The 12500-nt window shown below is 48.4% G+C and overlaps 3 protein-coding genes across 3 annotated transcripts; 2 read left to right on the top strand and 1 right to left on the bottom strand.

Moving 5' to 3' along the window:
- Positions 1–728: 728 nt before the first annotated feature.
- Positions 729–4889, bottom strand: EMWEY_00045940 (forkhead-aasociated domain-containing protein, putative; the record flags this gene model as incomplete). Its single annotated transcript, XM_013483085.1, has 5 exons — positions 729–765; positions 1555–1609; positions 1771–2327; positions 3392–3869; positions 4589–4889. 5 exons carry the CDS (start codon positions 4887–4889, stop codon positions 729–731), a joined length of 1428 nt encoding a protein of 475 aa, XP_013338539.1.
- A 4411-nt stretch (positions 4890–9300) lies between these two features.
- Positions 9301–10306, top strand: EMWEY_00045930 (hypothetical protein; the record flags this gene model as incomplete). The annotated part of the gene is made up of 3 exons (XM_013483084.1): positions 9301–9634; positions 9737–9840; positions 10013–10306. The coding sequence occupies 3 exons, from the start codon at positions 9301–9303 to the stop codon at positions 10304–10306; spliced, it is 732 nt and encodes a 243-aa protein (XP_013338538.1).
- Positions 10307–10701: 395 nt separating this feature from the next.
- On the top strand, positions 10702–12499 carry EMWEY_00045920 (hypothetical protein; the record flags this gene model as incomplete). Its single annotated transcript, XM_013483083.1, has 4 exons — positions 10702–11097; positions 11309–11693; positions 12141–12271; positions 12493–12499. Coding segments are annotated over 4 exons (919 nt in total), but the record flags the coding sequence as incomplete, so codon positions are not given.
- Position 12500: the final 1 nt, after the last annotated feature.

The raw sequence follows: 12500 nt of genomic DNA, 5'->3' as shown, positions 1-12500 counted from the left end.
AATGCATGCATGCATGCATATATGTATGTGTATATGTATATATATATATATATATACTTACATGTTGGTGCCTAATGACTGCATGCAGTCTACTAACAGATATATCACTAAGTCGTACATCTGAATCATGACCTCTTCCTAATCTTGCTGCTCTTCTATTCGCCAAGGAGACAACATGTAAACCACGAGGAGGAGAAGAAGAAGAAGAAGAAGATGACGAAGAAGAAGAACCTAATACACCAGCTGGATGTGCTGTACGAGGCTCTGCATGCATACAACCAACTGCCATGCACAAGCACGAGGGTTTATTACGGTTTCTAGGGTTTTCTGGGTTTCTAGGGTTTAGCGTTACTACGGTTTAGGGTTTCTAGGGTTTCTAGGGTTTAGGGTTTAGGGTTTACCGAGTATAAAGTAAGGGAATTGTGGTCTTGGTATAGCAAAGAGTTCGATGACTTTCCTGTTTGCCTCTACTAAGGAAGGATAAGGAGCCTTACATAATTCACCTGCAGCAGCAGCAGCAGCAGCAGCAGCAACAGCAACAGCAACAGCAACAGCAGAAATTGCAGCAACAGCAGCAATTACAGCTCCAGGTGTAGAGCTACCATACAGCCTGATAGCAATATAGTTCGCTGTCTGGCTAGCTAGCTAGCTAGCTAGCAAGTTAGCAAGCCAGCTAGCTAGCTAGCTAGCTAGCTAGTTGAGGGTTTGCTGCCTAGGAGGCCCACAGTCTAACGAGCGAAGGAAATATCCAACAGTAGATCCATCCTGTAAAGAAATACAAAACCCTAAACCCTAAACCCTAAACCCTAAACCTCCACGTGCACCAGCCATCTGTATCCATGACCCCCTAAATAAGATGATGAAGGCTACAGGTTCTTGTAGACATGAGGGTTTAGGGTTTGCAAGAAATAAGGGTTTAGGGTTTGCAGGTTATAAGGGTTTAGGGTTTGTAGGGAAAACTAGGGTTTAGGATTTACATTGCGAATGTTGAGTCGTCCCTCCATCCAGGTGCGAAGACACTGCAGGTGTACATACTGCATGCTGCCTGGACACCCAAGTAGCAGCAGCAGCAGCAGCAGCAGCACAAGCAGCAGCAGCAGCAGCAGCAACAGCAACACAAGCAGCAAAGGCATTGGTCGCATGGCGAAAGAGACTCTTTTCAGCTGCTTAGGGTTTAGGGTTTGAGGGTTTAGGGTTTCCTAGGGTTTAGGGTTTCCTAGGGTTTAGGGTTTAGGGTTTACCTTTGCAGCGGCAAGGAGCAACAAGAGGGTTTGTATCTGGGTTATCATCTTCTGCTGCTTCGCATAAACAAATGCGGCAAGCTGGCCTAGAGAAGAGACTACTGCAGCAGCAGCAGCAGCAGCAGCAGCAGCAGCAGCAGCAACAGCAGACACAAGCACAAACTGACCGTCAAGAACAGCAGCAATAACAGCAGCAACAGCTGCTGTTATTGCACTACAAAAAACGCTTTCTGCTTAGTGCTGTTTGCTGCTGCTGCTGCTGCTGCTGCTGCTGCTGCTGTGTGTGTGCTTGTCTTTGCTGCTGCTGCCTCACCTGCGGCTTGCTCTTGCATCTGCACTAAGGGGACGCATGCCCATTGCTGCGGCACCTGTAACAAGCAAGCAGCAAACATAGACACAGCAGCAGCTGCAGCAGCAGCAGCAACAACAGCAGCAGCAAAAGCAGCAGCAACTGCTGCTTGACCCAACCCTCGATCTGAGACTTTCCCTTCCCCACCCTCTAAACCCTAAACCCTAAACCCTAGCTAACCTTCAGCAGAATGATTAGGTGTCTCCCCTGTATCATAGAAGAGTTCCCCTCCTACCCCCGATCCCTTGGGGGTAAGGAGACAGTTCTCTGATACACATCTAGATAGGGGACCAGCAAGTGCAGCTCTGCTTCCTGCTGCTGCTGCTGCAGCAGCAACAGCTCTTAAAGGAGACCCGGGAGGTAGAGCAGCAGCCGCTGCAGCAGCTGCAGCAGCTGCAGCAGCAGCAGCAGCAGCATGAGTTGCAACAGGGGAGGAGCCAAATGCTTCTCTGCTTGGCATCCTGCTGAAGACTTGCTGTTCTGCTGCTGCTGCTGCTGCTGCAGCAGGTGGACAGTTATTGACAGCAGCAGCTGCTGCTGCTGCTGCAGCTGCTGCACCTTCAAGTGCTGCTGCTGCTTCTCCTTCATCACCATCTGCTGCTGCTGCTACACGAGGTACTCCTTCCTCTCCTGAATCAAATTCTGCATCTGCTGCTGCTGCTGCTGCTGCTGCTGCACTCTCTGGCTCAGGTGCAACTGTCTCGCAGTCATCCACATCACCTAAATGAGGACGCTGTCTGCAGCAACAGCAGCAACAGCAACAGCAGCAGCAGCAGCAGCAGCAGGAACATATGTGTCTACCTGCAAGTGGCTAGCTAGCTGTATCTTCTCTATGGCTACCCAGCTACCTAGATAGCTAGCTAGCTAGCCAGCTACCTACCCATCTACCCACCCACCTCCCCACCCACTCATCTAGCTAGCTAGCTAGCTAGCTAGCTAGCTACCCACCTAGCTAGCTAGCTAGCTAGCTAGCTAGCTACCCACCTATCCATCTATATAATTGTATGTCCTTACCCAGCAGTAGCTAATAATGCTTGTTATTGATCAAGAACCAGCACTCCCTACCTACCCACCTACCCACCTACCCAGCTACCCATCTAGCTAGCTAGCTATATATTAATATATATATACTTACCTAGCAGTAGCTAATAATGCTTGTTGTTGATCAAGAACGATTTCTTTAAGTTACCCACCTACCCACCTACCCAGCTACCCATCTATCTAGCTATCTAGCTAGCTATCTAGCTAGCTAGCTATATATATAATATATACTTACCTAGCAGTAGCTAATAGAGCTTGTTGTTGATCAAGAACGATCTCTTTAACTTTAAGTTTAAATCTTCCTACCCAGCTACCCATCTACCCACCTACCCAGCTACCCAGCTACCCATCTATCTATCTAGCTAGCTAGCTAGCTAGCTAGCTAGCTATATATATATACTTACCTAGCAGTAGCCAATAGAGCTTGTTGTTGATCAAGAACGATCTCTTTAACTTTAAGTTTAAATCTTCCTAATTTAAGAATATCTCCTTCTAATAGACGAACACCTCCACATTCACGTAAGCTACGTACTACTAACCATACCTTTTCTGTCTGTATAATATACACAACAGCAGCAACAGCAGCAACAGCAGCAACAATAACAGCAACAATAACAGCAATAGATAGAGGAGATACAGACGATCAAGGGGATGGGTTATACGATGGGAGGGAAAGGCAGAACAGGGAAGGTAATTGGGAACTCCTGCTGATGCTGCTGCTGCTGTTGCTGCTGCTGTTGCTGCTGCTGTTCATTATTACCTCTGGTTGAGTAGATGATGATCCTCCTTGTCTTGATTGGGTTCCTCCTCTTGTTGCTCCTGTTGAACCTCCTCTTGCAGGTGGATCTGTTGCTGCACCTGGTGCTGCAGCAGGTGCTGCAGCAGTTGGTTGTGGTTGTGGTGGTGCTGCTGCTGCAGCTGCAGCACGTGCAGCAACAGCAGCAGCTTGTGTTGCTGCAGCTGCTGCTGTTGCTGCTGGTATAGATGAACCACAACCACTTGATTCACGATGTGTATCTCCATCTTCCTCTCCTCCTGCTCCCTCTCCTGCTGCACCTGTTGCTGCTGCTGCTGCTGTTGCTGCTGCTGCTGCAGCGTCTTGATAATTCTGCTGCTCTTGCTGCATCCGTCCTGTTGCTGCAGCTGCTGAATCTCCTTCCTGTTGTCTATTCTGCTGTTGCTGCTGTTGGCGTGTTGTAGCTGCAGCTGCATCTCCTGCTGCTGCTGCTGCTGCACCACTAGATGCAGCAGCAGGAGCAGGAGCAGCAGGAGCAGCAGGGGCAGCAGCAGAAACAGGAGGAGGAGGGAGAACACAATATGCACCATCCATCCAAGTAATACGTAATAATGCTTTTGCTTCTGCTGCTTCTGCTGCTGCTGCTTGCTGCAGCATTTGTATTGCTTCCTCCTCTGATGATACAGATACTTCTCCTGCTACTCTTATACAACAATATGAATCATCTGCAGCAGCAGCAGCAACAGCAACAGCAGCAGCAGCAGCAAATTGATTGACCAATGGTCCATTTACAAGAAAAAACAAGAAAGCAGCGCAGCAACAGCAGCAGCAGCAACAGCAGCAGCAGCGCAGCAACAGCAGCAGCAGCAACAGCAGCAGCAGCAACAGCAAGAGCAGCAGTAAACCTCCTGCAGCAACACCACCCCAACCACCACCAGCAGCAGCAGCACAACAATCAACAACAGCACCAACAGCAGCAGCAGCAACAGCAGCAACAGCAACAGCAGCAGCAGCAGCAGCAGATATACTTACGCATGCAATTAATTCTGTATGTTTTTTTAGCAACATTTCTTGATTCATAATCAAATAGTCCATGACTATCACTTGCCCAAGTTGTACAGTGTATATACATCGAGTACCCTCTTGTCTTAGAGGGGGGGCCCCCTGGGGGGCCCCCAGATGAAGGGCCCCCTGATGGAGGGGCACCAGGTGGGGGCCCACCAGGTGGAGGGGCACCCTTGGAAATACGAGATGGGGCACTCACGTCCTCATTAGCAGCAACAGCTACAGCACGCTGCTGCTGCTGCTGCTGCTGCTGCTGCTGCTGCGGTGGTGGTGGCATTTGCTGCTGTTGAGGAGCTGGGACTAATCTAGTGTCATGAAATGTTGCATTATTGTTATTGCTGCTGCTGCTGCTGCTGCTACTGCTGCTGCTACTGCTGCTGCTGGTTGGGTCCGCAGGAAAAAGGCGGCCGCTGGGGGCCCCTGCTTGGGCAGCTGTTGGGGGGGATGGGGCCTCCATGGTTGCTGCAGTAGTAAGGAGCAGAAGACAGCAGCAGCAGCAAGGAGCAGTAGGCAGCAGCAAGCAGCAACAAGCTGTGTTGCTATAATGGGGGCCCTTGTTGCTTGCAGCTAAGCAGCAAACTGTGCTGTCATTGGGGGCCCCTGCTGCTGCTCCTTAGCGGCAACAGAGTAGTAGGTAGATATGCGTCTCTAAGGCGGAAAGCTAAGAGAAGAGCAGCAAGACCTGCTGCTGCTGCTGTTCTTGCTGCTGCTGTTGCGGCTGCGGCTGCGGCTGCTGCGGCTGCCTTCTGCAGCAACACGTGAGGCAATGAGAAGAGCAGTGGGGGCCCCCTGACCCAATGGGCCCAAAAAGTCGAGAGAGGGTAGGGGCCCCTTCCTGCTTGTCCGTGCTGCAGCTGTTCGAGCTGCTGCTGCTGCTGCTGCTGTTGCTGCTGTTGCTGCTGCTGCAGGGATGCAGCAGGAAGGATGGCAAGGCAGACTTGGTGAGAGACAGTAGAAAGCGACTAGGGTTTACGTTAAAGGACTGCAGCAGCAAGGAAGGGGAAGCAGCAAAATGACAGATAGATAGATGTGGCGAGGCGGTCGGGGCCTGCTGCTGCAGTGCAGCAGCAGCAGCAGCAGCAACAGCAGCAAACCCTAAACCCTCAAAAAAGTGGTTTTTGAGTGTTTGATTGAACAAGAGGGTTTATAACGAGGGTTTATGCAAATACTGCCAAGCAATAACCAACAACCCCGCGCGCTGTCTGCCTCTCCCGCGCTGCTGCTGCTGCTGCTGCTGCTGCTGCTGCCTAGCTTCAGCAACTCGAATGTCAGACCCTAAACCCTAAACCCTAAACCCTAAACCTCCTCACAGCTTATCTGCTTCTAAAAAGATTTTTCAACACACTCAACAGCCACTAACTCACGCCTCCTCTGCGTCACTCCCTCTACAGTTAAGCTGCAAAGCAGCAGCAGCAGCAGCTGCTGCTGCTGCTGTTGCTGCTGCTGTCTTGCTGCAGTGGGAGTAAACCTGCTGACACCGCGCTAACCCTCCTTTAGAGTTTTTCTCGTGTATGTACACTCCACTGTACAGCTGAGCTGTACATACATCCCAGTGGACAGCGCTGCTGTATATATACCCACCAATATATGCCTGAGCAGCAGCTAGATCTGCAGCAGCAGCAGCAACAGCACCTAAATGTAACTACTAGCTGCTTTAATTTGTGCTGCTTACCCTTTAAATAATCTCTTTCTGTATATTTCTTCCTCCGCTTTGGCTAGCTGTGCAAGGGATAGTTCTCCTTAGCTACTGTATATAAGATAAGGTGTGGTAGTGCATGCGTTGTAAGAACGGTGACCTACGTACGTTTACAACGGTTTCTTGCAGTATATGCAGAGCTACTGCAGGAAGGCGTGTTGCTGTTGCTGCTGCTGCTTCCTGCTGCCTTCTCTGACTCCTCCTCCCCCCTCTATGATACTGTGTCTGTGTCATCGCTCACTTGGGTATTATACACTGTTAAGGCCCCTTGTGATCTCCTCCCTTCTTGGAGGCTGTCTCTTAAGGGCCAAGGAAGTGTTGGGTAGTTGCATGCATTGGCAGCGCATGCAACAAATGGGGCTTGGGGCTGCAGCATGTGGGGTTGTCTTGCAGCATTTGTTGCAGACACGAAATAAGCTCCCCGTTGCAGTAGGTGTCAGGCCGCCTCCTGTGGCGGCACCCCCTTTCCCTCAGCTGCTTCTAGCCATGGAGATTGAGGAGTAAAGGGAAGGTCGGCAAATTAATGGTCCTCCCTCCTGTAGGTTGACTTAACTGTCCCTTGTACCAATGGTCCTTAGTCTAAACCTAGCGAGGATCCGCATTGCAATTCGCAGCATAGTTGCATACTTAAGGAAAACAGAAATGTTGAGGAAAATGGGAACTACTCATCATCTGCACATTCTTTCGCTTCCAGCTAGAGAGGAGCATGCACCGTGCAGGGTAGCAGAAGGAGAGCCAGCTCTGCAGTCATAGACAAAGTATATCCTTGGGCAAATATTAACAGTCGGCGAGTGTCATAGGATTTACTTTTTTATGGGCAGAGTCAACAATAAATACACAATTTCCTATCCTGCTAGAATTCAGTTAGACCACAGGAAGGGCCCCACATATAGAAGCTGCATGCTTCTAATAAAAAAATGTTATTGTTGTGGCTGTTGTCCTGAAGGAAAGGAAGGGGGGAGACTCAATAAAGGTCACCACATTAACACTGGCAGCAGAAATCACCCGTCAACAGAAGACAGGTCAGACTCAATGCAACGGCGACACATTCTATGTCTGTGCAGTACTTGCCACTCTCCACCAAGTAACGTTAATCTTTGATTTTCTTCAGTGTGCTAAATGAATTTATAATACAACAGTGCCCTCTTCCAATTGTTGGAGTCGCGATTCTTTGCCTTACACACTAACACCTTCCATCGATCCTTCATGGGGTGTAGCTTGCAGCAGACAGTCCGTACGCCCGCTGCTGCTGACTTCCGTGTACAGCACGCAGTGACTCATTGACGCATAGAGAAAGCACAGAAAGACTGGTCAGGAGTCTGTGGCAAGACGTTGGGCATTTAATTGCAACTAAGTCAGTTGGGCCTTAGAGAGCCAACAACACACAAATCCCTCATGGCTTATTTATAACATAATTTGTGTGGTGCTGCCCCGTCCGTCCCCGAGAGATGTCTGCATCCTTATCTGACGATTTGTTTAGCTGTATAATTATTATATTATTTACCAAGGAATAATCCAGATGTCTTGAGCTCCTCCGCACATGACGTAGTGTACACTATTGAGTCTTAGGGAGCCAACAGAAGAAAGTGATTTTCTATACGCATGCAGAACGGATTGCAGAGACCATACAAAATATAAATATTGAATTAAAGGAGAAGGAGACCTGCAGATCGAGTGATCTCTTGTTGGTCCGCCTTGTGCTGCATTCCCTCAGAAGCAACTACACTAACTTCCTTAGACTTACGAGCAAAGACATAGAAGGAAATGTATACAGTCCTAGTGCATGCTAGATCTAGAGGACAGGAGAAGATTATAAATATTTAAGGAGGAAGTTTAAATGGGCCGAATATACACATGAACTGCAATAAGCAGAGGAGTTGTTCTTAGAGTTGAGCAGAGAGAGACAGCTAGCAAGGAGGAGGAAAAGGATGTGCACACGAAGCAAGTCCTAAGACTGCATCTAATGCATGCATTATGTCTTATTTTATCTCTCTTATGTCATAAAGAAAACATTAAACAGGAGGGAAACAGCGACACACAAAGACATCGATTGTAGCAAACAAGACAAGACTGTAGCAATAACCTGCAGCAACGCCTACAACCCCCTAAAGCTGGTGGACCACTGTAGTGGACCATTGGTCCATATAGCAGCAACTAACCAATAATATAAACACAACAAAAAAAAAAGCAGCAAACAAATACACAGAAGTAACCAATAAGAAGGAGGCCGTTTCTATGACATAATTCCTTCGGACGCACACAAAGGGCCACTTCTTCTGCAGGGAATAAATAAGAAAAGAATTAAATTTAATTAAAATATATATTTAATTTAATACAAGAAAAACAACAAAAAGAAGTGTTAGTTAGTCTAAGACTTGCTACCAACAATAACTCCTGTATATATAGGTATTCACAATAGGAGGGCAGTGCTGCCTGCCTAGGGTATATAATAAGCCATTTGTTGCATGCGTATTGATAAATAATATTCTTTTTGTTTTATTTTAAGTTAAAAGAGTCAAAATAAAAGGAATTTAATTATATAATTGAGAAGAAAAAGAGGAAAAAAACAGGGGCCCCGTTGCTGCTCGCGGCGGGCGGCTGCCGGCATGCGCAATGGAGTGTCTAGGCAGCTTTATGTTGTCGCGTTGTTTTTTCTTTAAAAATATTAATAAATTGAATTAATTAATTCATTTAATTCTTTGTTTCCTCCTTTTACCCTCCCTTTTCCCCCCTATATTACCCTAGGCGGCTGCGGAGTGCTGCTGCGGTGTGTGCTGTTCGTTGTCCTGGTGTTGCAGCAGCAGCTGCTGAGGGTTTAGGGTTTAGGGTTTAGGGTTTAGGGTTTGTGTACGTCCTTATGGCCTCTTTTCTTCCTTGTTTTTGCGTCTTATTGTGAGTCTATAATAGGCAGCCTAGGGTGTCTGTCCTTACGGGTGTTAGTAAGAGTCTTAATAGGCATATAAGAGGGAAGCAGCAAAGAAGGAGAATAATAATTATTATAACTTTCTTTATTCGTTGTATGACTTTCTTTCCTTATTAACAATTATTTATTGCTGCTTATATCTCCTAGGGTTTAGGGTTTAGGGTTTAGAGGGTTAAAGAAGAACCCCATGTACGTATATGATCAGGGGGCCCCCCCCTTCCTCTTTTCCCTCTCCTTTCTGATCACGCTATGCAGCATCAAAACAGCAGCAGCAGCAGCAGCAGCAGCAGACAGCTGTGGCTCTCTCGTACATTTGCCCCATATATCCTTGTAGGGGGGACACAAACAGCAAAAAGAGAGGTAGCATTATTAACAGGTTTATCCCTTGCTGGTCTTCTTAATCCTTTTGGTGGTGATGCCCTCTATCGTCTGCATGCAAAGGTTGCTGCAGCAGAGCAGCAGCATTATGGTAGGGCCCCCCGTGTTGGGGGCCCCTCCGCGGGGGCCCCCGTAGGGGGCCCCCGCGGACAGGGCCTAAGAGGGGCCCCATTGGGGGCCCCCCATCTATTAGGAGATGAGGATGGTGAGGTGTCTGCTGAGTGCCTAAGCGAATTAAGTGGTTACCCTGTTAAGGGTATAAAGGTCCCTCCTGTGTCTCTGCAGCTGCGTATACCTTGTTGTGTAGGGACAGGTGGTAGCAGCAGCAGGACAAGCAGCAGCAGCAGCAGCAGTAGTAGCAACAGCAGCAACAGCAGCAGCAGCAGTGGTAGTATAAGTCGCCCTTTTTTTGTACGTTTTCTTAATATAGAGGAAGCAGATGCTGTTCCTGCTGCAGCAGCAGACACACTTGCTGCTAGCTCCTTGCTGCTGTCTCCTCCCTCTATTGGTCATATAAAAGAGAAAATGCATGCAGATATCTTTGGGGCTTTGGATAGTATGCCATACACTGCACCAAATACAGCAACAACAACAACAACAACAACAGCAGCAGCAGCAGCAGCAAATACAGCAGCAGCAGCAGCAGCAGCAGCAGGAGCAGCAGCAGCAGCAGGAGGAGCAACCTCTACCTCTCCTGTGGTTCCCCTTCCTTCACCATCAGCGTCATCATCAAGCCCATCACCATCAGGAGGGCCTCTGTTACCCCAACGACTACCAGGACAACGAGCAGGAGGAGGAGGAGCAGGAGGAGGAGGAGCAGCAGCAGGAGGAGGAGGAGCAGCAGCAGGAGCAGCAGGAGAATATCCATGGTTTATAGATTGGCGTGATGTAATATTTGAGGGTTTACGATTTAGTGTTTACGAAACCCTAAGCCAACCATTAGGGTTTATATTATTTATATCTATAAAAGATATAAACCCTTTTGCTGCTATATATGATTTAATGCAGCAGCATCAGCAGCAGCAGCATCAGCAGCAGCAGCAGCAGCAGCAGCAACAGCAACAAAATAATAATAAATTAGTTAATTCTTTATTCTCTTCTTTTGTTCTTGATCCTAATCCTGTTAAAACTATCATCTTAATTGATGTACACCCTAATGCTTATCAAGCTAGAGCTCGTGCTGCTGCTGCTGCTGCTGCTGCTGCTGCTGCTGCTGGCGGTGGTGGTTGTGGTGGTAGTGCAGCAGCAGCAGCAGCACAGGGAACACAGAGAATGCCGGGGAGTAAAGGAGGGTATCAAGGGGTTGGGGGCCCCGCGGGGGCCCCTGGAGGGGTTACTGCAGCAGGAGGAGCAACAACAGACGGACATTCTGCTGCTGCTGCTGCTGCTGCTGCTGCTGCTGCTTCAGTTGAATCCGGGGGGACACTAGGTTCTACCCTAGATGGGGGGCCCCCAGGGGGGCCCCCAGGGCCCTCTGATGAGGAGAGGGAGAAGAGGGCAGCAGAAATAATGCGTAAATTATGCAGTGTCTTCCCTCCTGCTAATTGTCATCTTCTTACTCTTGGTCGTGGCTGTGGAGACAGGCAGCATATGCAGGTAACTGCAGCAGCAGCAGCAGCAGCAGCAGCAGCAGGGGGAGTTGAAGTAGCAGCAATTAGGTGTATTAGGGTGTGTCGTTTGTTAGTTTGCATGCGCATGTTGGTGTCTCTCGAGGGTTTAGGGTTTAGGGTTTAGGGTTTGTGTTGTAGTGCTTAGCTGAGTTATTAGTTCCTGCACTTTCTGGTGCATTTGTTGCTGCGCATCTTGCTGCATTTGCTGCTTCTGCTTCTGCTGCTGCTGCTGCTGCTGCTGCTGCTGCTGCTGTGTTATGTGTGTACAGTTGCTGCCTGCTATCCGTTTATTATATTATTCTTCCTTATCTCTTTCTTTTTCTCCTTGTTTATCTGCTGATTTAATCCCTACTCTTGTTACTCACCCTAGTCCTCCTCATAATCATCTTCCCCTTGAGCAGCAGCAGCAGCAGCAACAGCAGCAGCTGCTGCAGCAACTGCAGCAGCAGCAGCAGCAACAGCAGCAGCAGCAGCAATTAGAGACAGATGCAGAACAGTTAGGTCTATCTATAATAAATTCATCAATCCCTATCCCTGTTGCAGCAAAACTAACAGTATCTGCTGGTCGCCCTCAGCAGCAGCAGCAGCAACAGCAGCAGCAGCAACAGCAGCAGGAGCAGCAGCAGGAATCTAGCTGCTGCTTATGCGTAGGATGTATTAGCTGCAGCTTCTGTATAGGTCTATGCTGGCTAGATATCCTATGGCTCTCCTCCTTTATTAAACATTTTATTGCTGCTGCTGCTCTCCCCTGGGCAGAGCAGCGCATGCGGCAGCTAGACAGCAGCATCAGCAGCAGCAGGAAAGGGTTTAGGAATCAATTAAGATATTTATGGAGAAAACCTAAAGCTGCTGCTGCTGCTGCTGCTGCTGCTGCTGTTCATACACCACTCGTTGCTGCTGATGCTGTTGCTGGACTTGCTGCTGCAGCAGAAGAAGCTGGTGGTGCTGCTGAGGCTATACTCTCTGCTGTTGGTGGTGCCCTACTAGGTAAACAATTCTATCGAGGGTTTAGGGTTTAGGGTTTAGGGTTTAATTGTGACTAATCGTGATTCTGAATAAATTTCTGCTGTTTATTTTTTGTTTGCTGCTGCGCTGCTGCAGGCGACTCCAGCAGCAGCAGCAGCAAGAGCAGCAGCAGCGCTAGTGGAGACCCAGGCGATGCAGCAGCAGAGGGAAAGAAGAGCAGCGAGGGACAGAATGTGTCTCCTTCAGGACAAGCACCAGCATATGTTGTAAGTATACTGTGTCTAGGGTTTAGGGTTTAGGGTTTAGGGTTTAGCAGTGGTTTCCTGTTCGCGTGTATCTTATGGCCAATTTCTTGATTTAGAATCACTTTAACATTATGTTTAGGGTTTAGGGTTTACGGTTTAGGATTTAGGGTTTAGGGTCTAGGTTTATATTTTAGTGTTTAGGGTTTAGGGTTTAGGGTTTAGGGTTTAGGGTTTGTATTCAGCTGCATTC

Source organism: Eimeria maxima, genomic scaffold (assembly GCF_000499605.1).
Source record: "Eimeria maxima Weybridge genomic scaffold, Emw_scaff935, whole genome shotgun sequence".
Classification (NCBI taxonomy): Eukaryota; Apicomplexa; class Conoidasida; order Eucoccidiorida; family Eimeriidae; genus Eimeria; species Eimeria maxima.
This window is presented reverse-complemented; position numbering and strand designations above follow the sequence as displayed.